At 35.6% G+C, this 24,796-nt stretch overlaps 5 protein-coding genes and 1 long non-coding RNA gene across 8 annotated transcripts; 4 read left to right on the top strand and 2 right to left on the bottom strand.

The window, feature by feature from the left end:
- Positions 1-1,103: 1,103 nt before the first annotated feature.
- Positions 1,104-2,031, top strand: LOC130991531 (uncharacterized). Its single transcript, XM_057915799.1, has 2 exons — positions 1,104-1,410; positions 1,540-2,031. The coding sequence occupies exons 1-2, from the start codon at positions 1,276-1,278 to the stop codon at positions 1,798-1,800; spliced, it is 396 nt and encodes a 131-aa protein (XP_057771782.1). The 5' UTR covers positions 1,104-1,275; the 3' UTR covers positions 1,801-2,031.
- Positions 2,032-6,313: 4,282 nt separating this feature from the next.
- Positions 6,314-7,790, top strand: LOC130991530 (uncharacterized). Its single transcript, XR_009091156.1, has 3 exons — positions 6,314-6,941; positions 7,332-7,431; positions 7,604-7,790. It is a non-coding gene; the product is annotated as an uncharacterized LOC130991530 (long non-coding RNA).
- Positions 7,791-8,864: 1,074 nt separating this feature from the next.
- LOC130991528 (3-dehydrosphinganine reductase TSC10A) lies at positions 8,865-11,719 on the top strand. The gene is made up of 3 exons (XM_057915797.1): positions 8,865-9,713; positions 10,250-10,397; positions 11,086-11,719. Exons 1-3 carry the CDS (start codon positions 9,177-9,179, stop codon positions 11,373-11,375), a joined length of 975 nt encoding a protein of 324 aa, XP_057771780.1. The 5' UTR covers positions 8,865-9,176; the 3' UTR covers positions 11,376-11,719.
- A 5-nt stretch (positions 11,720-11,724) lies between these two features.
- On the bottom strand, positions 11,725-13,401 carry LOC130991529 (E3 ubiquitin-protein ligase RHF1A-like). Its single transcript, XM_057915798.1, has 6 exons — positions 13,245-13,401; positions 12,841-12,887; positions 12,704-12,766; positions 12,528-12,597; positions 12,268-12,449; positions 11,725-12,194 (listed from the first exon to the last, which is right to left on the bottom strand). Exons 1-6 carry the CDS (start codon positions 13,356-13,358, stop codon positions 11,954-11,956), a joined length of 717 nt encoding a protein of 238 aa, XP_057771781.1. The 5' UTR covers positions 13,359-13,401; the 3' UTR covers positions 11,725-11,953.
- A 489-nt stretch (positions 13,402-13,890) lies between these two features.
- Positions 13,891-18,144, top strand: LOC130991527 (DEAD-box ATP-dependent RNA helicase 58, chloroplastic). Of its 3 annotated transcripts, XM_057915794.1 has the most exons (10): positions 13,891-14,179; positions 14,378-14,471; positions 15,316-15,429; positions 15,529-15,651; positions 15,806-15,910; positions 16,242-16,400; positions 16,489-16,557; positions 16,723-16,812; positions 17,410-17,550; positions 17,647-18,144. In XM_057915794.1, exons 1-10 carry the CDS (start codon positions 13,923-13,925, stop codon positions 17,908-17,910), a joined length of 1,416 nt encoding a protein of 471 aa, XP_057771777.1. In that variant the 5' UTR covers positions 13,891-13,922; the 3' UTR covers positions 17,911-18,144. The 3 variants fall into 3 exon arrangements, with proteins under 3 accessions (XP_057771777.1, XP_057771778.1, XP_057771779.1); XM_057915795.1 differs by lacking the exon at positions 13,891-14,179 and having other exon boundaries at positions 14,376-14,471; positions 15,320-15,429; XM_057915796.1 differs by lacking the exons at positions 13,891-14,179; positions 14,378-14,471 and adding an exon at positions 14,833-14,854 and having other exon boundaries at positions 15,320-15,429.
- Positions 18,145-18,264: 120 nt separating this feature from the next.
- LOC130991526 (glucose-1-phosphate adenylyltransferase large subunit 3, chloroplastic/amyloplastic) lies at positions 18,265-22,714 on the bottom strand. The gene is made up of 15 exons (XM_057915793.1): positions 22,352-22,714; positions 22,091-22,204; positions 21,778-21,951; positions 21,593-21,685; positions 21,369-21,452; positions 21,219-21,274; positions 20,794-20,887; positions 20,601-20,713; positions 20,442-20,514; positions 20,269-20,349; positions 20,023-20,109; positions 19,798-19,902; positions 18,793-18,899; positions 18,646-18,706; positions 18,265-18,566 (listed from the first exon to the last, which is right to left on the bottom strand). The coding sequence occupies exons 1-15, from the start codon at positions 22,571-22,573 to the stop codon at positions 18,465-18,467; spliced, it is 1,566 nt and encodes a 521-aa protein (XP_057771776.1). The 5' UTR covers positions 22,574-22,714; the 3' UTR covers positions 18,265-18,464.
- Between the last annotated feature and the right edge of the window lie 2,082 nt (positions 22,715-24,796).

Raw genomic sequence — 24,796 nt, 5'->3', positions numbered from 1 at the left:
ATATGCCCTCATCACATTGAAGTCCATCTTTGGATCAGATAATCTGGTTTGTGGGTCTATTTCTATCCCACAACTGGATAATATCATAACACACACACACACACACACTGATAATAATAAATATCATAAAGAAACACACACACACACTTGATATGTATAAGTGAAAATATCAATTAATGCCCCAATGTTCAAACTTTTTGACAATTTTCCTTGAGTATATGTAAAATTATAAATTAATACAGAGTTAATAATGTTTTATGTCCCGAACTTTTAGCATTATCCATAAAGATGACAAAAATTCAGAACCCTCAGCGTTTTCCAACAATGGTGGTCTCTAACATGGTTTTTCAACAATGGTGATCCCCAAAATATTACATATAGTGAAATAAGTCATCTTTATGTCACCAAATTTTGTACATCGAAACATTTAATGAAAAACGTTGAAAGTTCGGGGTGTTTTAGGAGAAAAAAAAAGTTCAAAATATTTGATGAAAAATGCTAAAAGTCCGAATAAAACATTATTAACCCATTAAAATATATATTCTCATTGTTAACAATTCCACTAGTAAAAAATTGTATTTATTTTCCTTGTGTGATGATCCAAACATCGTTCAATGAAGTTGAAGTTACGATTGGAAGCTCGTTAACTAAAGCTACAAAATTCCGAAACCAATTTCCCAATCCGGCATGGATTTCAAGTCGGAATCCCACCTTATGAAACCCTAACTCTGCAACGTCAAATCAATGTCAGATTGAAAAGATTGATTTGAAAATTTTGTAGAGAATTCCCATCGCGGGTCTCAATTCCAATGAGTCAATGACCAATGATCGTAGTAGTCGGAATCGACACCTAAACAAAAAAAAAAGTTGGCTTTTGTTAACTTGTAGGATAAAATTGTTAACAACAATAATAATACAAGTGTTAAATTATAATTTTGCATATTGTTGGGGTGTAATTGTGAAAAAAGTTGAGGTTTTTATAAAATGATATTTTATATATATAGATATAGTGTTGTGGGCCTGGGCTATGGACTTGTGACAGGATGGCCAAGTGACTCTCAAAGGCCCCACCAATTCACATGCCCCAGCCCATAAACTGCTCTACTTGGATCCCATCATCCCTTTGCCTTTTTCCAATTCCTCTCCCTATTTAAAATCATTTCAGCATCTGATTCAACTGGGAGAAAAGGAAACCCAAAAAAAAAAAAAAAACCCAGATTTAGAGAAAAAATTAAGTGTTGAAAAAAACACACACAACACACACTAAAGAGAAATATGGAAGCTGCTCTTGAGTTGGATGATGATGTCTTCTTCAAAGACTTGAGCAAGCAAATCTCTCTCCTCATCATGGATGATGATGATGATCAACAATACTCACTATCTCACTCTCCACCACTCATCAATCTTCAGGTATTTCATTTCATCCCACACATATATAACAAAATCAACATCATCATAAGTTGCATCATCTTTTTTTTTTTGATAAATTAACAGTATTAAATAAAGAAAGTTGCATCATTTTTAAAATTCTGTTTGAAGGCTTTCACTCAAGCGAGCAATCCAGCAACACAAGCTGCATCGTTTTTCAGCTATGATCAACACCAGAGCAGCAAGAGGGAGAGCAAAGGCACCGGCGTTTTCATCCCTCGTTCGACGTCGAATCCGAGACGAAAGAGTGGTTTGAGGCAAGCAAGATTCATGGCCTCTGGGAACAAGATGCAGAATCATGCCTCAAGAGGGCCTCATGATGCCTTCATCAATCCTTCATATGATCATTCATTCAATTTTAGAAGATTTTGATCTTGGTTAATGTTTATATGTATTGGTGTTTCAAGAAATCATGATGTGTGATTCGAATAAAGGAGAGGCTGAGGAATTTGTTGATAGATTAAGATGCATATTAATTTGTTTGAGAGAGTTTGCAAGAAGTGTTTGTGACTCTCTTGCTAAGAAAGTGTATTAATTATTCTTCTCTATTTTAGGGTGTTATGAATTAATTATATATAGTGTATAATAGTATTTTAGTGTAAATTTGGGGGTTATTTTATTTTGTGATCTCACAATAATGCATGTATAAATTTCTTTGAGGAAAATCTTGAAATTAATAAAAATGGTTCAATAATAACTTTGTATATAATTAATTTCAACTAAAAAAATTGCCTATGACAAGTGCCAACAAGATAGACAACTTTGTTTAGAAGGATATGAACTGTATTCTTCATGGCTTATTTATGTAATAAATGAAAATGGCCTACAAAAATTCAATACTTTTTTTTAGAATTTAAACTTAAAAGTGATCCGTCACCAAGAAAGAATATATATTGAAAAATAATTTATATGTATATTTTTTTTGTGGGGGCACAAAGAAAAATCGAGAGATGGATATGATTGAGCAGATGAATTTATTTTGGGACATTTGAATTGGGGCAAGAATCTAAATATAGTGAAAAAGCAAAGAATATTTCAAGAATTTCCAGTCAGCATTGGGCTCCTTTGGTGTCTACTTCAATTTGAAATGATAGCTAGTCGGTGTCACAAAATAATGATTCATTCATTAAAATTCATATGATTGCTCGATTTATTTTATATTGTAGATAATCTGCAAAATAGAATTTATAAAATTGATTTCATGATCTCTTAGCCAAATTAATTTATGGAAAAAAAAGAAAAGAAAAAGAGTATGTCTTTATGCCACCGATGTTTTTTTTTTTTTAATCAATTTTGTTAATTCCAAAAAACATTTGACAAGATTGAATCCATAGTGATGGAGATGACGCAATCTCCATGATTATATCTAAATTAATTTAGTTTTATACATGTTAAAGTTATTTATATTTAAAATTGGGACTTTTTTAGATTAAAGAAGAAAAAAACACCATTTGGCTCCATCTTGATCCAATCCAACCGCCCACTTAAGGGATATAAAGAAATACTAGTATTATACCCGTGCTACGCACGACCCAATTATTCATACGTATTTATCATATATAATAACATTAATATATAAAATTGTAAAAAGCAACAAAAAAAAAAATGATACAAAACATACCAGTGCTTCGCACCACATATATAATAAGAGTAACATACCCGCACTTCGCACGACACGACATGAATATTGATACGTATTTGTGAAGTATTGTAACGGTACTATAGAATTGTAAAAAGAAAAACAAAAGTGATACAAAACATAGTAGAAAGTGGTTAAACAAAACTAATCATGTACATTACATAATACAAAAAATAGGAATAAAAATAATAAATAACTTTCATATCATACAGTTCATATTAAAAGATAGTACAACCCAAATATAATGATAGTACGACACAAATATATATTTAGAATTATATTTCGTTACTTATATTACTACATAAAATGATATATGTAAGCACTTTGAATCTATTTCTTTGATATACATAAAAACTTTGATATTGTATCGAATATATATTTAGAATTATACTTATGTATAATTTTCTTTTATAAATATAAAGCATTAAATAATTAAATAAGTAACTTATGTATTAAAAATATTTAAAAAACATAAAAAATCTATGTGCATATAAAGTAATTCTACATATGGACCAAAATCCATAGTTTCTTTTATTATTATTTTAATTTGGCCCACAACAAAATATGAAGGCCCAAGAGCAAGTAAGTAATCGGACTAAAAGCATTAAATAAGTATTGGGCTTACGAAAAAAAAAAGTTTTAGATTCTACATATCAATTTTTTTATTATTTATTTAAATAATAAAAAAAAGAAAAGTTTTAGATTTTTTTATCTATGTCATAAAATATAAAATAATTATTTTATATACATCATCCCACCGAACAATTTGTTCTCTTGATTATACCCGTGCTACGCACGGTCCAATTATTTTTACGTATTTATGATACATAATACGTGTAATATATAAATTGATGTGACTGTGCACTCTGATGTACAATGTACCCAGGTGTACAGTGCACCCAGATGTACAGTGCATTCGAGTGTACAGTGCACGGTCCGATTATTCATACGTATTTATCATATATAATAGGAGTTAGGGGTGGGAATCGGGTCGGGTTCGGGTACCCGAACCCGAAAATCGACAAAACCTCCTACCCGATCCCGAACCCGATTCTAAAATCGGGTACCCTAATACCCGAGTCGGGTATCCGAATCGGGTATTCGGGTGCCCTATAATTCCCGATCAAGATGCCCTGTACTGAATTTGAATTTAATTTTTGTAGCCATTCTCCACTACAATTGATCAAGCTTTTCCCCCAAAATGTTGCCTATCAGTACACGTTTAATTCCTCAAGACAAAAACACCAATTAATTGGTAAGTGCTAACCATAGCAAAGTCAGCGAGATCTTCAATCGTATCATCAACAAATGGTCTGTCAATTTGACCTCCATTAAAAAAAAAAAAGGAATTTAACTCCAGAATTAAATGGTCCATACATGTTGGTTGTTGTTGGAGCTTGGAGGCGGCACGGCGCGGTGCGGTTGCTGCGCGGAGAAGAAGCAGACCGCAAAATGACGAAAAGAAGAAACCGAAGGGGGCAGGCGGGGCAGGCCAAGCGGCGCGCGCTCGGCGGCAGAACGACAACTCAGTTGGCGCTCTGAGCTCTCGGCGGCGGCGCGGTGGGAGTGAGGGCAGCGGATCTGTGGACTGGTGAAGGACTGAGGGTGCTGGAGTGCCGAGAGGGTGATGATTGGGTGAAGAAGCAGAAAGAGGGAGGTGGGACTCGCAGGAGGGCTGGGAGTACTCGGTTATATTTAATTTGATTTCTATTAGTATTAATTTTAATCGGGTATTTCGGGTATACACGATACCCGATTTTTTTATACCTTAAATACCCGAACCCGATCCCGAACCCTAATTTTTCGGGTATAGGGTACCCGATACCCGATTTTTTCGGGTCGGGTAATCGGGTACCCTATACCGGAATCCTATCTTCCCACCCCTAATAGGAGTAGTCTATAATTTTAAATATATATTAAGTGATATAAAATAAAATACAAAGTAAGTCAATGAAAATGGAAATTTATAGTATTACATAATACAAAATCTGAAAAAAATAAAAATAAAAAAATAAAAGACTTTCATATCATACAGTTATATTATAAGATAGTACAACATAAACAGTTGTGGATCCATCATTAGTTATTAGGGTTTACAAAATTTATTGAAGCAGACATATGCAAATATCTACATGAGAGTTTGGGGGCGGAAGCCCCTGAGCCAATTTTTTTGAGGAATTCGTCAGTTCGTATTTATCTAAGTAGAATCTTAAAGGGTTTAGAATTAGAATTAGAATTAGTCACTTAATTGTTTGCATTTCATTAATTCAATAGCAAGTATATTAAAAGCATATAAAGACATACTTCTATGTGTATTTTTTTAGAAATTGTTTTATCTTCTAAACAAATAAACTAATTTCATTATTAATAGTTCTTTTAATTTACTTTAACGTGAGGATCGACGCAAATTCAATATTAAAGCTTATCTAATTAGAAACAAAGACAAAAATAACATAAACTAAACAAATTAATACAACAAATCACTGTAAATTGTTAAACATTTAACATAATGATATAATTATTATAATACAATATTATATTTTTCCTTATGTGTGTGTGTGTGTGTATATATATATGGGAGGGCTAAAATAAAAAATACTTCTTAAAATATAAAATATAAACAATGTGTGACTATAATTAGTGTTTTAGTTCTAATTAGTTCTAGTTATTTTGTGTGTAGCATGCATATATATGTTTAGAGATGTCAATCCAACCAGAAACCCGTGGGTTGACCCAACTGACCTGTCAATCCGAGAAGGTTAGGGCTGAAAATTTTCAACTCAATAAAAATTACAATTTGAATAGTTTTATGTTACATATTTTAATAATTCTCACTCAAATATCAATATTCAGACTTTTTTACCTAAACGTTCATAATTTTATGACATTTGTTCGAAAAGCTTCATATCAATTTATTTTTATAAACTAATAAACAAAATAAAAAATTGAAATGAACATGGCACAATTTCATAATGAATAAACACAAACTTTTAATGAACAGAACACAATATTTCAATGAACAAAATACAATTTTTGAATAAACGAAAATCAAACGGAAAATAAAATATCTCAATCTTAGCATCCAAAAATTCATCAGATTTTACAAACTGAGATCCTCGTACGATTTATTAGTTGATTTAACACAAATTTGGACACAAAAGTATTTCTAGGATTTAAAAATGGTAAACAATAACAAAAGGAACTAAAATAAAAGATATGAAACTTATCTACCATAATATTCGGTCAACTTATTTTAAATATGGGGCGGTTACAAAAAAAAAAAAAAGGCAATTATCAAGAACCGTTCAATCTTCTATATCTAAGGATAGATATTAATTCTCCATCCTCTAAAATTAGGGTTCAGCGCCGCTTCTTCTTCACTATCATTGCTTCTCCCAGTCCTTCCACTTTCTTCCACCTTTCACCGCCGCCGGCGAGAAGCTCATCCGTGCTCTCCCTTGTCTTCTCTCTCCCTCTGCCTCAGCCTCTGCCGACTTTCTTCCACCTTTCGCCGCTGCCGGCGAGAAGCTCAAACGTGCTCTCTATCGTCTTCTCTCTCCCTCTGCCGGAGAAAAACCTGCAACCGTATCACGGCAAAGCCGCGGTCCAAAACCCTTTGATCCCTAAACTACCAACTCCGGCCTCACATCTAGACGACGCTCCACGCGGTGTCGCCTCTCTCCTCGACGACGATAAATGAGCCGCTGCCTCCCTCTGCTAAGCCCGTATCCAGCCGCCGCCGTCCGAGTTTCAAACTACGGCGTCGCCCAGCCCTCTGCTAAGCCTGTATCCAGCCGCCGCCGTCCGAGTTTCAAACTACGGCGTCGCCCAGCCCTAGCCTCCAGATCTCGGCCTCCTCCCTCGACTGTATACAGTAAGATATTTTGGGCATCTGATTTTTATCTATTTTTATGGACATCTGATTTTTTGAAAAATCTATAAACAATTTTTTTTTTCGCAGATCTGATTTCAGTACTATTTTTTGGCATCTGATTCAGTAGATCTATGAACATCTTTGCTCTTGTTTGCAGTCTGTTTTTCGCATTTGATTTTTGTAGATCTATGAACATCTTTATTTTCTTTCGCATGTAGATCTATGAACATCCACACAAATTCATTATCTTTCGACAATTTTTGCTACTGATATACATCCTTGTTGATTTATACAACTTTTTCAACTTCATAAGCCTGCAGAGTAAAGTTTCTTGTGTAAACAAAATTGATATTGGTTACATTTGCGTTGCTTGATATCTTTATTTTGTAGGTGCTGCTTGTATGAATATGCTTTCTCTGCAAAGCCTTTGGGTGAAGTCAAATCCACTATCACTGATGGTCTCAATCAAGCACTCATTCTCTTGATAAAGGTATAATCAATATCTAACAACAATTTAGATCATACTTCTTACGGTAAAATGATTTTTGCCTTCTCCACAAATGGGATAGATAATGTTATCATATTTCAACCTATATACTTTCTCTTATAAAAATGATATAATATAAATTTTCTATGCTAACTTTTACTTGTGCCTTTTGCAGATCTCAGTGGTACAGAAAGATTCAGTCTTAATCTTCTGCGGTCTTGATCTGCTGCAAAAATTCAGAAATATTAGCTACATTTTTAGACTTTGTATGTAAAGTAGAAAAAAGTGTATAAATTTGTATCTTAGTTGTAATTGAAACTAATAATAAACAGCAAAAAATCTAAACAGAATAAAAAGAAAAATAGCAACAGTAAAATTAAAATAGCATAAAGAAGCAATAAAGAAACCAAGATTAGAGAGAGAAAGATTGCAAACTGAAAATGTCAGCTGAAATAATCAGAGTCCCTTATTTATAGAAAAAAACTCACATTTATCAACAATAAATTTGGGCTCCAAAAAATTTTGAATTTGAATTTGGGCTCCATATTTTGGAGCCAAGACTGCAGAATTGGTTAATGCCCAACATACATAAAATAAAGGCAGAAATACACATTGGATAAAAGAGGTGTTGCTTTTGGCGGGAATCACATTCCCCCAAAAATCTATGCTTTAATATATGTATAGATAGATATATGTATAGATATAGATAGATAGATAGATTATTTGATTTTGATGCAAGTGATGGCCACTAACTAAAAAAAAAGTATACCCAAGATTTAGAAAAATATGTCCAATAAAGTAAATAATGCATTTCGAATCAAATAATTCATCCCCGTGACAAGACAACTCTTTTCATTTATTATTTGGTTAATTGGAGTATAAAATTCATCAACTTTGATTTGATTTAAAAACAAATTTGATAAATTATTAGAATAATAAAATTAATTTACGATGTTTGGAAAGAAAAACATCCAAATATTATTGTTAAAAACTTAAAACTCTATTTCCATATTTTTTATAAATAATTAATTGCCATGTAATTTCACTTCCATTCGTCATTTTTTAATTTTTTTCATAATATTTCAAATTGATAAATTAATTTAATAATAAAAATTCACTCGTAATGTCTTCAGAATATATATTATCTTCAAATTAAGACTGAATTGGGCATCGAAATTGTGAGCATAAGACGATTGTATAAGCCTAGATTCGTTTAACTCGTCAGACAATCACACTCCGACGACAATTTTGATGTTCAACTTTAATTTGAAGATAACTATATCCAGTTAAATTATTAAGAATAAATTTTCAGTTGAAAATAATTTTATTAATTTTAAATATCAAGAATAAAGAATTAGAATATATAAATATATAGTAATAATTTTTTTCAATAATCCCCATTTTCTCATCGTGCTTTCTATATTTTAATTCATAACAAATCAAAATTACATTGATTAATCCGACAATTACGCCTTAAATTGGATTCTCTTATCTTTCATCTTCACATCCAAACAAAAAACAGAGCACACTAAAAAAGATTTCTTGCTCACTCCACTCAAAGCTTTTCCAAATTGCTCGATTCAATCAAACTACACCATTTCAAAATTCGCACAATCAAACAACAAATTAATCTCGATTGCTTCTCAATTTCTCCCCAAACCCCATTTGATAATCGATACATCACCGTTACTGTAAAAAGGATTTTGATTTTTGACCTTTTTCCTCGAGAGTCGAAAACCTCTTCACCAATGGCGGAGGTCTACTTCTCCTTCTTCTCTCTCCTCCTCCTCATCCCACTCTCTCTCCTCCTCATCCTCTACCTCATCGTCCGCCCCAAGGCCGTCCGCGTCCCGATCAAGAACCGCCACGTGTTCATCACCGGCGGCTCCAGCGGCATCGGCCTAGCCCTAGCGCGCCTCTGCGCCCAAAGCGGCGCCGACGTCACACTCCTCGCGCGCAACGCCGCCCGCCTGGAGGAGGCCCAGCAGTCGATCAAGCTCGCCACGGGCCGCGACGTCAGGGTCTTCAGCGCCGACGTCAGGGACTACGACGCCGTCAAGCGAGCGGTGGAGGAGGCCGGCCCGATCGACGTGCTCGTGTGCAACCATGGGGTTTACGTGCCGCAGGAGCTGGAGGAGCAGGATCTGGAGGAGATCAAGTTCATGATCGACGTCAATCTCACGGGGACCTTCCATCTGATCAAGGCCGCCTTGCCCGGGATGAAGAGGAATCGGGCCGAGAAAGGGCCCGGTTCCATTGCGATTATGTCGTCGCAGGCGGGCCAGGTAAATTTCCCAAATTCAGTTGTCCAATTAGGTTTCCTCTTCGAAAAAATGCCATCTTTGGACGGATCCCATGTTTCAGATCTCTCTCTCTCTCTCTCTCTCTGTGTGTGTGTAATTAGTTTACAGTTTACAGGGTGCTCTTTACTGTGTAATGTATGTAGTTCAAGTGATGAGCTGATTCTTGAAAGTTGGGCTGTTTATGAACTCTTTGATACTTTGATATGAAGCTAAAAGAGCTGATATATCTATATATGTATGTATGTGTGTATGCATATTATCTGTTTTTTGGTGGTGAAATCCATGCTCGTAGTTGAACTGCTTAGTCTGAATTGGAATTTGTTTAGATTCAATTTCTGCATCTGACTTGGATTTTTATGTTATCATAGTTTGCCTATTTTTCTTGCTTCATGAATTGAAATAACAACATGGGGAATCAACTTTCTGCTGGCTTTGTAAGTCTTTGTTTGGAGTCCAAATAATGTTGTCAGTGGCTAATAGTTCTATTTTCCTCACCTTGTCATAGTTGATTATTTCAGGTTGGGATTTATGGCTACACAGCTTATTCGGCGAGTAAGTTTGGCCTCAAGGGTTTGGCAGAAGCGCTGCAACACGAGGTTATAGCAGACAACATTCATCTCAGCCTCATTTTTCCTCCAGATACCGAAACTCCTGGTTTTGCGGAAGGTCTAAACTTTCCTAGTAATTCCACTTGGAATTGCTCAGCGTGAATAATCTACTTACTATTTCTTGTTTCGACAGCATGCATGTCTGATTTATGTCTTGTATGCATTATTAGTTGCAGATTCTATACGACTTAGTAGTTTCTAAATTGACATTTGATATTGTGGTTTGAGAAGGTTTAGTTGGGTTTTTAGGAACAATCTTTGCTTCACTTGGTGGGAATTGGGAAAGGTCTGTATAGAGAGAAATTTCTGTAGATTAGTTGTCTAGCGCTCCAAGTTCACTTCTTTCCGAATAATTTTCTTTTTAGACGAAAGGACTTTTGTATGCCAGGGATTGTAATATTGTTTAACAAAAGTTTACTTCCTCCAGCACAACTTGATAGGAGGTGAGAAGTTAGCTTTTGGGATACCACGACAACCAAAAAAATAAGAACTTTATGAATGTATCGAGAACATGTAAATCTAGACACTTAAGAGCTATTATTCCCTTCCTGTTGTAGAGTTCCAGATCGAAAAATCTAATATTTAGATTCAGTATACATCTACCCACTGATTTCGTACAGATTCTGGAATCTTTAAGTTGCATTACACTATTGCAATACTTTTTTTTACTTTCTTTGTAAATTTACCTTTATATTATTTGGACGTAGCGTATTGCAATACTCATTGACATTATCTCCCGATGGCAGAGACCAAGAGACGTCCACAGCTGACTAGTATAATAGCTGCTTCCTCTGGTGCAATGAAAGCTGAGGAAGTCGCTGAGAAATCTCTGAAAGGAATCCAGTCGGCCACGTTTATGGTTCCCTGCAACTTGGAAGGATTCTTACTTGCTGTTGCCACGGCCGGTTTATCCCCTCAGAGGTCGTGTCTGACTGCGTTCGTGGAGGTAATGACCGCCGGTATAATGCGCCTGGCTGGCTTAGTTTTTCAATGGAATTGGTACAGCAGCATTGAGAAATGGCATGCAAAGAAGTAGTTGTTCTTACATGGATCTTTGATTTTTGCTCTCTGCCCACGAAGAATTTATCTTGAAAGCGAAAGGCTCGAGTTTTGAGATACTTGAAAGTTTGCGTCTTGTTTGGGTGTTTTCGCTCGCTGCAGTCGTCTCATCATCTGGGAAAGCTTGAACTCGAACCACTGCGCGCCTCGTGCGTATTTGTATCACTTGAAAATCTTTCTAACTTGTGTTTTTGGTAGGGATGAAGTGAAAGAAAAACCAAACTAAACAAGTGTTGTTGTTGCTTATTTGCAGAATGTAACTAACCATGAAAATTTCAGTGATTTCTTTTTGCAGTTATACTATGTTTGGGTTTCTTTTTATTGTCTGGTACTCTTCAATCCCCAATCCATTCCTCCCTTCTAACTAAAAAGAAATAAAATATTTTCTAGAGCAGCAAATAGCCATTAACCTTCAAAGCAAAAACATTAGAATAGCCAAGAAAAGATCAGCCATAACAGAAACTTCACTTTCCATTCTTTGACTACATCAAAACCTATGGAATTCGAACTCACGACCTTTCAGTCGGGAGAAGGGACTCGACCACAGAGTCGCCTTTAATGCCCCCCCGCCTTACGTCTCGAGTGTGAGGCTCCTGCTGTTGAACCAGTGGAGGAAACTCGCGAAATCAGCTTAGCTATTCCAGCAATACCCGTGCTGCTTAGTTCCTTCATGGAGTCGTTCCGAGCCATGATTTTCTCCTTCAAGCTGCGCGTGCCCTTCGAGAACCATTCCCTGTACCTGATCGAAGCCGTTGAGAGTCTGGACTTGAGAGACTCGCTGGATCTTGATCTTGATCTTCCATGAAAACAAACTTACAGTTGAGAAGATGAAGAGCAAGAGTTAGGAGAGACTTTGTTTTGAGTGCTACCTAGTGTCTGCAGGAGTAACAGCAGGCGCAGCAGATGGCGATGAATCTGTGGCCGGGAAGTAATGCAACGGAGGTGGATTAGTCGATGGCCTTCTTCTTCTAACAACCATAATCCTACGAGCACCCGGAGGAACAGCAGCAGCACGACGCCTCATTAGGCGCCCGCGTGCACGAGGTGGATGCTGAAGAGTTGTTCTGAGTTAGAATGACAGCAAGAGAAAAAAAAAGACTATAGTATGGGTGAAAAGATCAGCCAAAACCTCAGTTTCTTGATTTGATCTTTTTGTTTTCGACTCGTTCTCCCTCGTAGCTGCTGCTGCCATCTCTTGGCTGCAGCAAACACAACACAACATTTATCCCAACTTGCAACATTCACACAACACACCCTTTTAACCAAGTTATGTGAAAACTGCAAAATTTTAGATAAACTTTGAACCTGGCTGGATCTTTCAGAACAAGATGCTGCAAACATACTGGGCACTGGCTTCTTCTACGCGACCTAAAACAACGTAGATTTTTCGTTGGAAGACGATTTATATGAGAAACGAAATGATGGAAGAAGATGAATCTCACCATTCAAGAATGCAGTGCAAATGATACTCATGCTTGCATTTTGTAACCTGAAAAGGAAAAGGAAGTTATTACATCTTTATCTGATTGCATTAATCTTGTTTTGATACTGCTACATATATTAGATTCTTGCACTGATTCAAGCAGCTCGAGGCTTTGTTCTAGACGGTTACTCTTTTTTCTAATAGGGATTTTACCTAGAGGTTTTAACGAGTCCCGACTCCTTGAATCCCAATTTGTCATTTCCTGAGGGTTTTAGGATTCTCTTTGATCCTTCTTTCTTTTCATTTCCTTGGTTTTATATAATTTTAATATTATTCGACTCAACTCGACTCAATTAACCTCATGCCAGATTCATAGAAGTTCAAAGAGATAATAATGTGTGTGAGTGTGGGGAAGCATCTTACAGTGGCAGGATGAAGAGAGGTGAAGGGATCAAGACAGATGCTGCATCCATCTTCATCAACAATGAAATCACCAACCACCATTGAAGAAGGTGAAGCATTCATCTCATCACTCATCACATTCACTATAACACTATTCTTATAGTAATTGTTAATTTACCATTACTGATCATATACATATATATATATATATATACTATATATTAAACAAAAGTAAATGATGAATATTAGAAATTTCAAAGAAGCTAAGTATTGAGAAATAGTAAAAAGCAGAAAACATGGGAATATTTTCGGTTTGCTTGTTCAGGCAGTTGGTAACTCGGTGGAATGAATCAATCAACTCTGTATTTTAGGAAATTGCGATTCCACCCCTTCATTTTACCGGTTTTACACTTTGGTCCTATTGGTGGACGAGTGTAATCGAATCGAGATGAGCCGAGCCAAATATTATTATTACTATTATCAAACTTTTAGTTAACTTATTATCGAGCTAAATTCAGTTTGTTTAAAATATACATACAATAATTATTAATTATAATATAGAAATATGAGTAGTATTAAATTAATGATTTTATATTTTTAAGTTAATTTACAGCTGAAAGCAAGGGTATAATAGTAAATTAGTAATTATAAATCCTCATTCCCTCTCTGTTTCTCTTCTCCTTCTTCACTGAAGAAATCATGTCCATGGCGTCTTCCTCTGCGACGCATACGCACCTCTTACCATGGACCTCCTCGATGAAGCTGCTCTCTCATTCCTTCGCCCGCCCTAATTGCACGAGCTCATTGCTTTCTTACCGCAGAAACCGTATGTCAAACTGCCATTCGCTCTCTGCTTCTGTCAGCTCCACTGCTCAATCCGATGTGGAAACCAGCAATACTTGTTCGACGCTGCGTGAACTGTGCGAAGGTCACGTGCCCGATCACGTGCTCCGGAGGCAAGCTTTTTTGGTTTTCGATTATGTTTTGGTGTGGAAAATGAGTGTTTAGGGATTTCGAAGTGAGGTTGAGTTGATGCGGGATAGCATTTGATTGGTCTGGAGTGAGAAAATCTGTAGAGTTGGTTTAGCTTCATGTTCTGACATTAATTATATACTATTTTGGATGATGGATTGCTCAAAATGTACTGTTTTCAGGGCGGAGGAGGTTGGATACATGGTGCCGACGCCGGTACAGAGTGAGGCGCTGCCGGTGTTATTTTCCGGCCGTGATTGTGTGATTCATGCTCAGGTCAATACAATCGAGTGTTGTTTGGATTTTGGAAAGTTATGGTTTTGGATTGTTGAGAATGATTAGAACGAGGTGCTTACTTTTGGGGTTTAGGGTTTGGAGTGTCGAGCACCAAGCAAGCATCCCTGTTTTTTATTGCTTCCTAGAGAAAAGTAGAGAAGAGTATGAAAACTGAACTTTTAGAGACAATGTGCATCTGAATTTAAAAAGATTTTGATTTAAGTGCTTTATTTTGGAAAAGGATTATCAATTGACTTCTTTGTGATTTTTCTTTCACCCTTACACTTTCTTGGAATCTAGGATCAGCACAGTGAGCCAATTTTGTCTGAGCAGCATGCATTTTGTATTGATGAATGCTAGCCCATAAGCTATTAAAATATGAAGTACGTTCCAGTGTGTGTACCGTTTATACTGAATGCATCAAATGTATTTACATGTCTTTCTATATTCGTTCAGAAAATTCTATGAGGTTTGCGTTCAGAGGCGAAGGCAAATATATTAAGATCGGGGAGCTGAAATCGAAAATTTTCCAAAAAAAAAAAATATAAAATTATAAGGTTAGAAAAAATAATGGAACATGACTTGAGGTCCTAGAGTGATTCTGGCGGACCTTGGTGTTTTCTGAGAATTCATTCATAATCAGGCCATTCTCATGATTAGGTAGAGTCCGTTTTAGAACCTCAAAGTCTTTTTTTTTTTTTGGTTGAAACTGCAAAAATTAAATAAATAAAAAGATTTACAACCTCAAACTCGATAGGAATGGTTAACATTATAGCTTAATCTTTCCACCATGCCCACATGAAAGCTGATAAAGTAACTGTTATTTTCTGGTTTGTTTCTCTAGACAGGCTCAGGAAAGACCCTAGCATACCTACTTTTGATATTCTCAGTTGTCAATGCACAAAGGTCATCTGTACAGGCTGTGATCGTTGTACCCACACGAGAACTCGGCATGCAGGTAACTGCTTCTTTCTTCTGTAATTTCTGTGTAGAGCTAATCATAGTGTTATGAAATGAGTTCTGGATAATGAAGCTTTTGTATCTTTCCACAAGAAAGGTCACAAAAGTCGCGCGTACTTTGGCTGCAAAAGCTCTGCAACTTGAGAATGAACAGAAGCCATGTACAGTCATGGCTCTTTTAGATGGTGGAACATTGAGAAGACATAAGAGTTGGTTAAAGGTAATTAACATTCCTGTAACCATATATCTTTGTGACCATGAATTAGAACTTCTTTGATGACTTTTGGTGCCTAATGATGCTGTATGAGTCATCTCGAAGTTGAGATTCTCTGATGTTCCCAGTACTACTATTCACAAAAATTTCATTTTAATAGGTGGAACCCCCAGCTATAGTAATTGCTACTTTGAGGAGTCTATGCCAGATGCTTGACAAGCATACTCTTAAGTTGGATGCCTTGCGAGTGTTGGTAATTGATGAGGTACCCAAAATTATTTCCTTGTCTAATGTCCTTTCTTTCTTACAAACCAAATTATATGCTAAATCCCTAGGTTGTTTTCCAACATTTTTGGAAAAATGTTTAAAAAACTAATTTTGGCTTTATGTTGGCTTCAGTTGTAGTTCCTAAATCTTTGTGTCGTCTTATTACTTTAAGTTACTTGACGGACAAAGTTGGGCCAAAGAATTAACATTCAAGTGCTTTAGAGTGCTTAACTCTTTTATTATTTTTGTAACTTTTGTATGCTGTCATCTGTACATTTGAATGCCCTAAAATATGTGGTGTTGTGGTTAATATATTGCTTAATCTATAGGTTGATTTCATGTTCAATTCTTCCAAGGAGGTGAGCTCTTTAAAAAAGCTTTTGACAATCTACTCCTCAATCAATAGCCGCCAAACTGTATTTGCTAGTGCATCTATTCCTCAGCATAGACGATTTGTGTATGACTGTATTCAGCAGAAGTGGACCAAGGTTAGTAAAATTAGACTTATCCTGTCCTAGTCATTATGTATGGTGTCATTATCCGCTAGTTATGACTTTCTGTTGCTTGTTATCACAGGCTGATGTTGTGCATGTCCATGTAAATCCAATTGAGCCAATGCCTTCATGCCTACATCACAGATATGTGGTGAGAAAATACAACAATAGGAATTTGAGATGATAACTTGCTCTGCAGCAATTTATTGTTGATGACATCACATATTGGTTCTTTGTTAACCTCGATTATCCTGCTATCTTTTCCAACTTATTTCACGTAATCTCTTATTCTAGTATCCTCATTTTCTTAATTCAGATATGTGGTAACAGAGAGAAGTACACTACACTACTGCATTTGTTACAGTCTGATGCACCTCAATCTGCCATAATTTTTCTTGGAGAGCAGGTTAGTGTCTCTTAGCCCTTTCAAGTATAAATTTAACCGATATCATTAAAGTATTTACTTTGGTTAGGATTTCTAGCATTGCATAATCCGAAGAAGTGCTGTCTTTGCATGATACATGTTATTAGTTACATGACCATGGTTATAGATGCCTTCTCTCAAGATAAACATGGATAGATGTCATGTTATCTGGTGTTTCTGATCAGGGATCAAAATAAAATTGCATCTCTCCGCCTTATACTTTACGTGTGTACCTGCCCAAAGTAGTTCCACCGGTTTGTTCATGGTCACCCAAAATATAGAACTCAATACTTGTTTGTGAGGTTGAACCTTCCGTGAATTTTTTTCTTCTTAAATAACTCAGTGTGCCATTACCTTGCCCATCTTCAAATGCTATGTACTGATCATATGTTAAAACTCTCAAGTACTGCAAGTAGGTTCTTTCTAACGGTCCACTATCTAGTCTAGATGAAATTAGTCAACCTCCTCTACATAGCAATAAATATTAAAATATACAGGCTTTGATCATATAGATTGCTCTTGATTTTGATGATATCAATGCCAATGATGGCTTTACTGCATCTTGCTTGCAATATGCAGTCTGAGAAGTCAAAGAAAGCTGGAAATGCTCCACCTACAACTCTTCTAATTGAGTTTCTAAAATCATCATATGGAGGATGCCTAGAGTTAGTTCTGTTAGAGGAAGACATCAATTTTAACCAGCGAGCTACATCCATAACTGTAAGTTCATCCATATCTCAGTTAAGGAAAGGACATTTGAGATCAATCCCTGTGCTGACTGCTATCTTACTGATTGTTTCTGCATTTTGAAAATAGGACCTTAAGCAATCCGGAGGTTATCTTCTTGTTGCAACAGATATAGCTGGTAGAGGAGTTGACCTGCCTGAAACAACCCATATATACAACTTTGATATCCCAAAAGATGCAATTAATTATCTTCATCGGGCAGGAAGAACAGGTAGGAAGCCTTTTTCAGACAGTAAATGTTATGTCACCAGCATTATATCAGCAGAAGAACGCTTTGTCTTGCAGAGATTTGAGAATGAATTACACTTTCAATGTGAAGAATTGTTCTTTTAGAAATAGTTGTCTATTCTCACATTGTACACAATTGTATTCTTTTTTTAGCTTCTAGTTGTATACACTTTCTGTTTCTTTCTCTCATTTATATCTCAATTTTTTCAAGAACATATTACAACAAGGATAACAAGGATTGAGTTCCTTCAGTTATCTAAGAAAACACAGTATGCTCTACATACACTTTTGGCTAGCTGCCTGATGTTCAATGATATTTTTATCAATTCATGTCGCGAATAACTTTTGTCCAGATTGTTCCTGATAATAATAGTTGATTATATATGACTGAACTTCTTACAAGCCACATATCAGCTAGGCTTCTGTCAGTTTTTTTAAGCCTTTTCCTTATGGTGAATATTTATTGATCAGATATAATTTATGTAATAATGGTGAGAGATCATTGAGACTTTGAAACAGTTGTAGAACTCTACATTATAGGAACAAATAAACAAAATGGAAATGTAGCTCTGCTGAAATCTGAATTCTGAGGATGAATACTTGCTTTGGCACTCTTCTTATATGACAGTATTCACCCCGTCTGAAGAGAGACAAAATTGTTATATCACTGTTCCATCTTTGATTATTGCGTTTTTCAATATTATGGTAACTCCCGATCGGATGTAAAATCCTTCTGAAGTTCTGTCAGCCTCTTGTACACCCTGCAAATAATCAAGATGTGGTGAGTGCTTGGTCAAGAACGTCAATACCTGCTGGTAAGTATTCTGAGAAAAAACTTACATCTGAATTTTCAATGACTACGTTTTTCCCAATTCTAGCATTCTTGTCAATGATGCATTCTCTGCATATGCAAAAGGGAGAAATGTGAGAACGAAAATAGTGTGAAAGAACTTTTGAGGATTTACTCATAAATAAAATTGTCTGTACTTGATTCTTGTATTCTCTCCAATTCCTAAAGGTACTTTCCCCTTTGATAAGGCAGAGGCAATTTCTGAATCAGTTTCATAGAAGTCAGCCCCCAGCATCACCGTATCCTGCAATAACCTCAAAGCTTAGCAAACACTTCATATGGGGACAAAATTACCAAAATCTTAAACAGGTTACATATGCAATTGATTTTTTTTCCCCGGCTTCATTTATTTATTCTTCAGAGTTAATTTTGGGAAGGCTGGCCTGCTAACTACTGTTGATTGCTGTTTTCTGATGTTACCTATGGGTAAATATGGTAGAAACCATGTTACCTTCAAGGGTCCTCAAATTGCCAAGTAATATAAACATCTAAAGTATTTTCTACACTGCCTGGAGGTTTCGATAATCTTTCATCATTGATACCACTGTCACATATGGTCTAGATGTGCATTAAAAAGGACACCTTGCACCCTTATATATGTGTTGCTGCTCTCTCTCTCTGTATATATATATATATATGAAGTTGAACTTCTCCAGACTCTCTGTATCTGACTTGAATATGAAAGACTGCTGTAAGAGTAGCGTAACAAGCCTGCCAGGTGTTCTGCTAGTCTAACCGAGGTCATTGGTGAAAACCAGAGATTATCAAGAGCTTGAATCAATTCCTATTCGACTTTTAGGATAGAACCATATCAAAAGACTAGGTAGAGTTGTACTTAAGGAAATTCACTTAGGGCCCGTTTGTTTGGCATGGATTCTGTGACTATGGAGAAAATGACTAAGAGGAGGAGAAAATGAGTGGGCTTAAAGTTATTCGGCCCTTTTCAATATTCTTATATTTTTTAATTGAGATTCTATATAATTTTGTTAGTATTTTCTAAACACATGAAAATAAATCTCTTCGATTCATTTTCCTTGGAATCTTATTTCCTAACAACTTTACTTTCCTTCCAAATAAACGAAAATTTAGAATACTATTCAGAAAAGTGTTGAAAATTCAGAAAAAGAGCACTTCTAGCAAACCTTTAGGTGGGCATTGGAGTTTATGCGTGAACGGATACCAATAACACTGTGCTCGATTAAGCAACTGGTCAAGAAACTACCATGTGAAATTATAGAATCAACAATCTGCAAAACAAAAATAAGCTTCTTGAAGATGATAAGACAGAAGAATCTCCATGGGGTGGCATTTGAAAGTGATGTGATATGCATTTTTAAGATTCTCAGTAATGCTAAAAGTGTGATAACCTTGCTGTCATCTATCTTTGATGGTGGCAAGTTTCTTCTAGATGTGTAGATTGGCTTTGTAGCATCATAGAAGCTGAATCTTGGTGGCTGAAATGACAAAGCAATGCAAGAGAAAAACATCAATATTATTTACAAATGAACCGTGAAAGTTTCTATCGTTCATCCTATCATCACCTGCTTCCAAAAGAGAGCTTAAGTGATGATAGCATCTTAAAAGAGTGAAACTTTGCACTATAGGAACCGTACCTGTTCTGTAAGGGCTAGGTTTGCTTCAAAAAAGGAACGTATTGTCCCAATATCTTCCCAGTAGTCGTTAAATAGATAAGCCTGCAGAAATTTTCAGTATGTCAAAAACATGTAGTTGTGAAATTGTACTCTTGAAGAAGTTATCATGTCTTGGTGAAAAATCTTTAGAAAACCTGAATATGGAACTCTTTAGCTGATGCAGGGATTATTTCTGAACCAAAGTCATTCGCAGTAGGGAAACGCCATCTCAAGAAACAGAACAAAAGACATTTACTAAGTCTTCACATATTAGATAACACAGATATTTGTATTCGAGTGGGTTTTATATTTACCTTAAAAGATTGAGAAGTATTTCCTTCTTGAAGACATAAACTCCCATTGAAGCTATATAAGGCTTCTTTTCTGCTTCTTCTTGCGAGAGTCCAAGAACTGTTGTGTCTACTGCCTGAAATATACCACTGTAATTGCTTCCATCCTCAATTTAGAAAACAGTTGCTGGGAGTAAGTATGTATATCCACAATTACCATTGCCTTCAACTCATTTCCTCGTGGTTTTTCACTGAATGAGAGGACCCTCCCTTTATTGTCAATTTTCATCAAACCAAAATCTGAGGCGCGGCTATTATGAAAAGAGATAAATTTCATGAAATATTTATGTGTTTGTATACAAGGAAACACCAAAGCTGACAGCTACGATCTAATACTGTGCTTATTATTTTTATACTTTCAATAGCTAGACATGAAGGACTTGTTTCTGTGTGAACAAATGCAATCACCCTTTCCATATTTATGTTATCTTTTATCTTACTATTCTCTGCATTTACCTGCATCTTTCTTATGCTATTCTTTGCACAATAAATGCTAATTCACAATCAATTTATAGTGATAATAAGACTTGCTGACAGGGCATAATGCTTAAAATCCACTCTCTTGTTGCAAAACTGATATACCTTTCATCTATAGGTAAAGATGATAAAGTAATATCTGCTCCACTTTGGCGGTGAGACTGCAGAAAACAAAATCTTATGTATTGTTAATGCTATGAATACATAGATTTGAACTGCAATAATCTTGCACTTAATCGTTCTATTGTAACTTACCTGAACAAAGTCCATATAGTCCATCCTGTACAAGTGATCGCCAGATAGAATGAGAACATCTTCAATATCTTTACTTCTTGGATCCTGTGGTGCATGGAATTGGACTCTTCTTAACGTCATACATTTGCACGCTAATATGTTTCTATGTTTACATGGACTTGGTTGTCTTTGCATCCGATCTAATGCTCTATTTACATTATTGTCACAAAGCAGAAATCTCATACCTCAAAAAGCCAGTGGAATTGCCGCACAGCATCTGCTGTGCCTTGAAACCAATTTTTACCTGCCTGTCCTGGAGTTTGAGTGGCAGCTAAAACCTGCCATAGTAAGTACTCATCAGCATTATAACCGATCGAATTCATGTGCATTTTTCTTCCGAAACATCTCTCTCTAGTGTTGGAACATTTACCTCAACATAGCCATCTCCAAACGAGACACCACTTCCGAAATTATAAGCTCGTGCAAGATGCCTGTTGAGTGATGCTGAGTTGAATTGAGTGAGAATGTACACTTTGTTGATCCCACTGTTGATGCAGTTACTCATTGGCACGTCGATCAGCCTATACGCTCCTCCCATGGGAACCTGAATCATCAATGAGCAGCATAAGCCATCTAAACTATTTTATGACTTGAAACTATGCATTATCATAACTATTGATAGTTATTTATTTGACTATAGATGCAGTAGAATTCATTGTTGAGGTGCAGAATGGTGTACTCACAGCTGGCTTGGCACGGCGCTTTGTGAGTGGGAACAAACGAGTCCCTGCTCCTCCTCCGAGAATGATGGCAACGACAGTCCTCGGATCCCTCTTCTCCATCTCCAGGTCCCTCAACTGTGGGCACCAAAATCATGGTATTACTCATAAATCAGTCCCATTAACCACTTTCTTCAACAATAATGTATTCCTTGAACTGTATCTTGAGGCTTTACAGGAGGATACAGTTTCATCGCGTTATTCGATCAAAACCAAGAATCTCACCTTGGCCTCACCTGCCAAGTCAGCTATGAGTGTGTTGCAGACATGGCTCCTAATAGCATTCTCACTCTTCCTCTGCTGAATTGGTGCAAACTTGAGCTTCTGTCCCATGAGCTCTCCATTGCCGAACTTCACTAGCCTCCCGCTTCGAGCGTAAGATCTTGCGGGGCGGCGCAGCTGCCCCGTGGCAGACAGGGCGACGCGGCCGTCGGCAGTGACTGCCATTTTAACAGGCTAGTTTCTGCAGTGGAGGTGAGGTTTTCATGTATATATGAAGAAAGAAGAAAAGGAAAGAAGAAGAGTCTTTTGTTTGTGTGTTATATTGCTTACATGGATTGCATGCCATTGATGCAGTTTATCCATATTCAATTGCGTCCACCAATTTTTTCTTTTGTATTCATGTGAATCTTGCCAAAAGAATTTGGAAGTTTCCTAATTTTGGGTTAATATTTAATTTAATTGTGTTCGTGTTGTTTGTAAATTGCATATGTAGTATATAAGTTATGAAATAATAATCTGTAGTTTAATTTAATATACCAATTGTAAGTTTTGAGGAGGATATTTAGGTCGACCAGAACGAAGAACATCAATAGGGTATATGCTGTTTCTTTAACATATTCGTATACTTTCTTTAAAAATGTTTTTATTTCCTCTTATATAAATCTTTATAATTAGGTTTTATATTAAACAATTTATTATACTTCTTTCGTCTACCAAAAGTGTGTTGCGATTTGGGGATACCATTGAATAAATGGTCGTGAAATGTGTAAAAAGTAGTGAAAGAGATTCTCGAAAATTGATTTATTAAACAATTTTTAAATGATTTGTTAGATGATTTTTTTTGTAACTATTGAATATGAAAGAAGTTGAAAATATATAGGTATATGTACCAAACTAATAACACCTTACTTATTATGGACGAATTGAAATAATTATAAAATATGCTTTTCGCGAAAAAAAAAAGAGTAAGTGATTATAAATGCATCACTTGTTATTTGAATACAACATAATACTATTTATATAAAGTTGTAAATTTAAATTAAAAAAATGCAATAATAGTACAACATTACAACGATCAACAAACAAACCTAAATAGTGTGCGTGTATTGACCTAGTAGTAAGTGATTAATATCTAAGGTCTGAGGTCCTGGATTCGAATTCACCGTTATGCAGTCTTTATATTTCTTTATTTACTTGTATATAATTTATATATATATATATATATAGGAGGGCTAAAATAAAAACATTTCTTAAAATATAAAATATAAACAATTTCAGCCCTTAATTGATCAAGATCTACGATTGATTCGTAATCCTGTTGGATGAATTCGTGGTCCTGAGTTTTGGGAAAAATATATTTATGTTTTTATATATATATAAACATATTTTTCCCAAAGCACAAACAATATAACAAATTAACAAATAGAAACAAGCCAACATCAACAATTCAACATGATGCTAAAAATACAAATCTTGATTCTAACTCCAAATCTCAATGGTCTATATTACACACAACACAATATAATAAGAAATATGGAAATAGTCAAATCAATAAATTTATGCTAATTCATCCGACCGCGATATCGTTTCCGTCATTTTGGTTTGTTCACGATATCATTTTTACTTCCATTTATAGAAGTATGGTCCGCGATATTATTTTCACTTCCAGTTGACTTTCACTCATAATAATAGTGGGACCCAAACTCCACTCGCTACAATATTCATTACTATCTACTACTCCCTCTGTCCCATTGGGCTTGTCCCATTTGGTTTCGGCACGGTTATTAAGGAGAATATTATTAGTGTTTTAAATGTGTAGGTAATAAAAGTATAAAATTGATAAAGTAGGAGATGGAAGGTGATAAAGTAGAAGAGAAAATGTAATAAAGTAATAAAGTATAAGAGAAGATGATAAAATAGGAAAGAGAATGTAAAAAAATGATAAAGTATGAGAGAGAATGTAATTAAGAATTTTTATTGTTTAGTTAATTGTTACCATTTATAGAAATGGGACAAGATCGTGGGACAAACAAAAAATGAATACGGGACAAGATCAATGGAACGGAGGGAGTATTATTCACCATTTTTCTTAAAATCCGCACCGTCCACAATATGAAAACGATATCACGGACGGATGGAGTATAAGATTACATAACAATCAAAAATTCAGAAGTCCAAAACATCATAAATTCATGCTAATGCACTATTGACTAGGAACACCTCCACTCATCTTTTAAGACCAAGCTCAAGTTGAACCAAAATCGTTAATTTTCTTATTTTTAAAGTCTAAGGAAAATATTTAGCGCACGTGTATGATTTAAGTTTATATTATTTAATAACATTAAATTACTCATTCATTTCAAATTTCTTTTTTGACTCAATTTTAGGTATACCTTCTTCATTTAGAAGAAATTTATCTTATAAGTTAAATCTCAACCAATCCTCAAC

The sequence above is a fragment of the Salvia miltiorrhiza genome, chromosome 7 (assembly GCF_028751815.1).
Source record: "Salvia miltiorrhiza cultivar Shanhuang (shh) chromosome 7, IMPLAD_Smil_shh, whole genome shotgun sequence".
In the NCBI taxonomy this organism is placed as follows: Eukaryota; Viridiplantae; Streptophyta; class Magnoliopsida; order Lamiales; family Lamiaceae; genus Salvia; species Salvia miltiorrhiza.
Note: the sequence above shows the minus strand (reverse complement) of the source record. Positions and strands in the feature narration are given on the sequence as shown.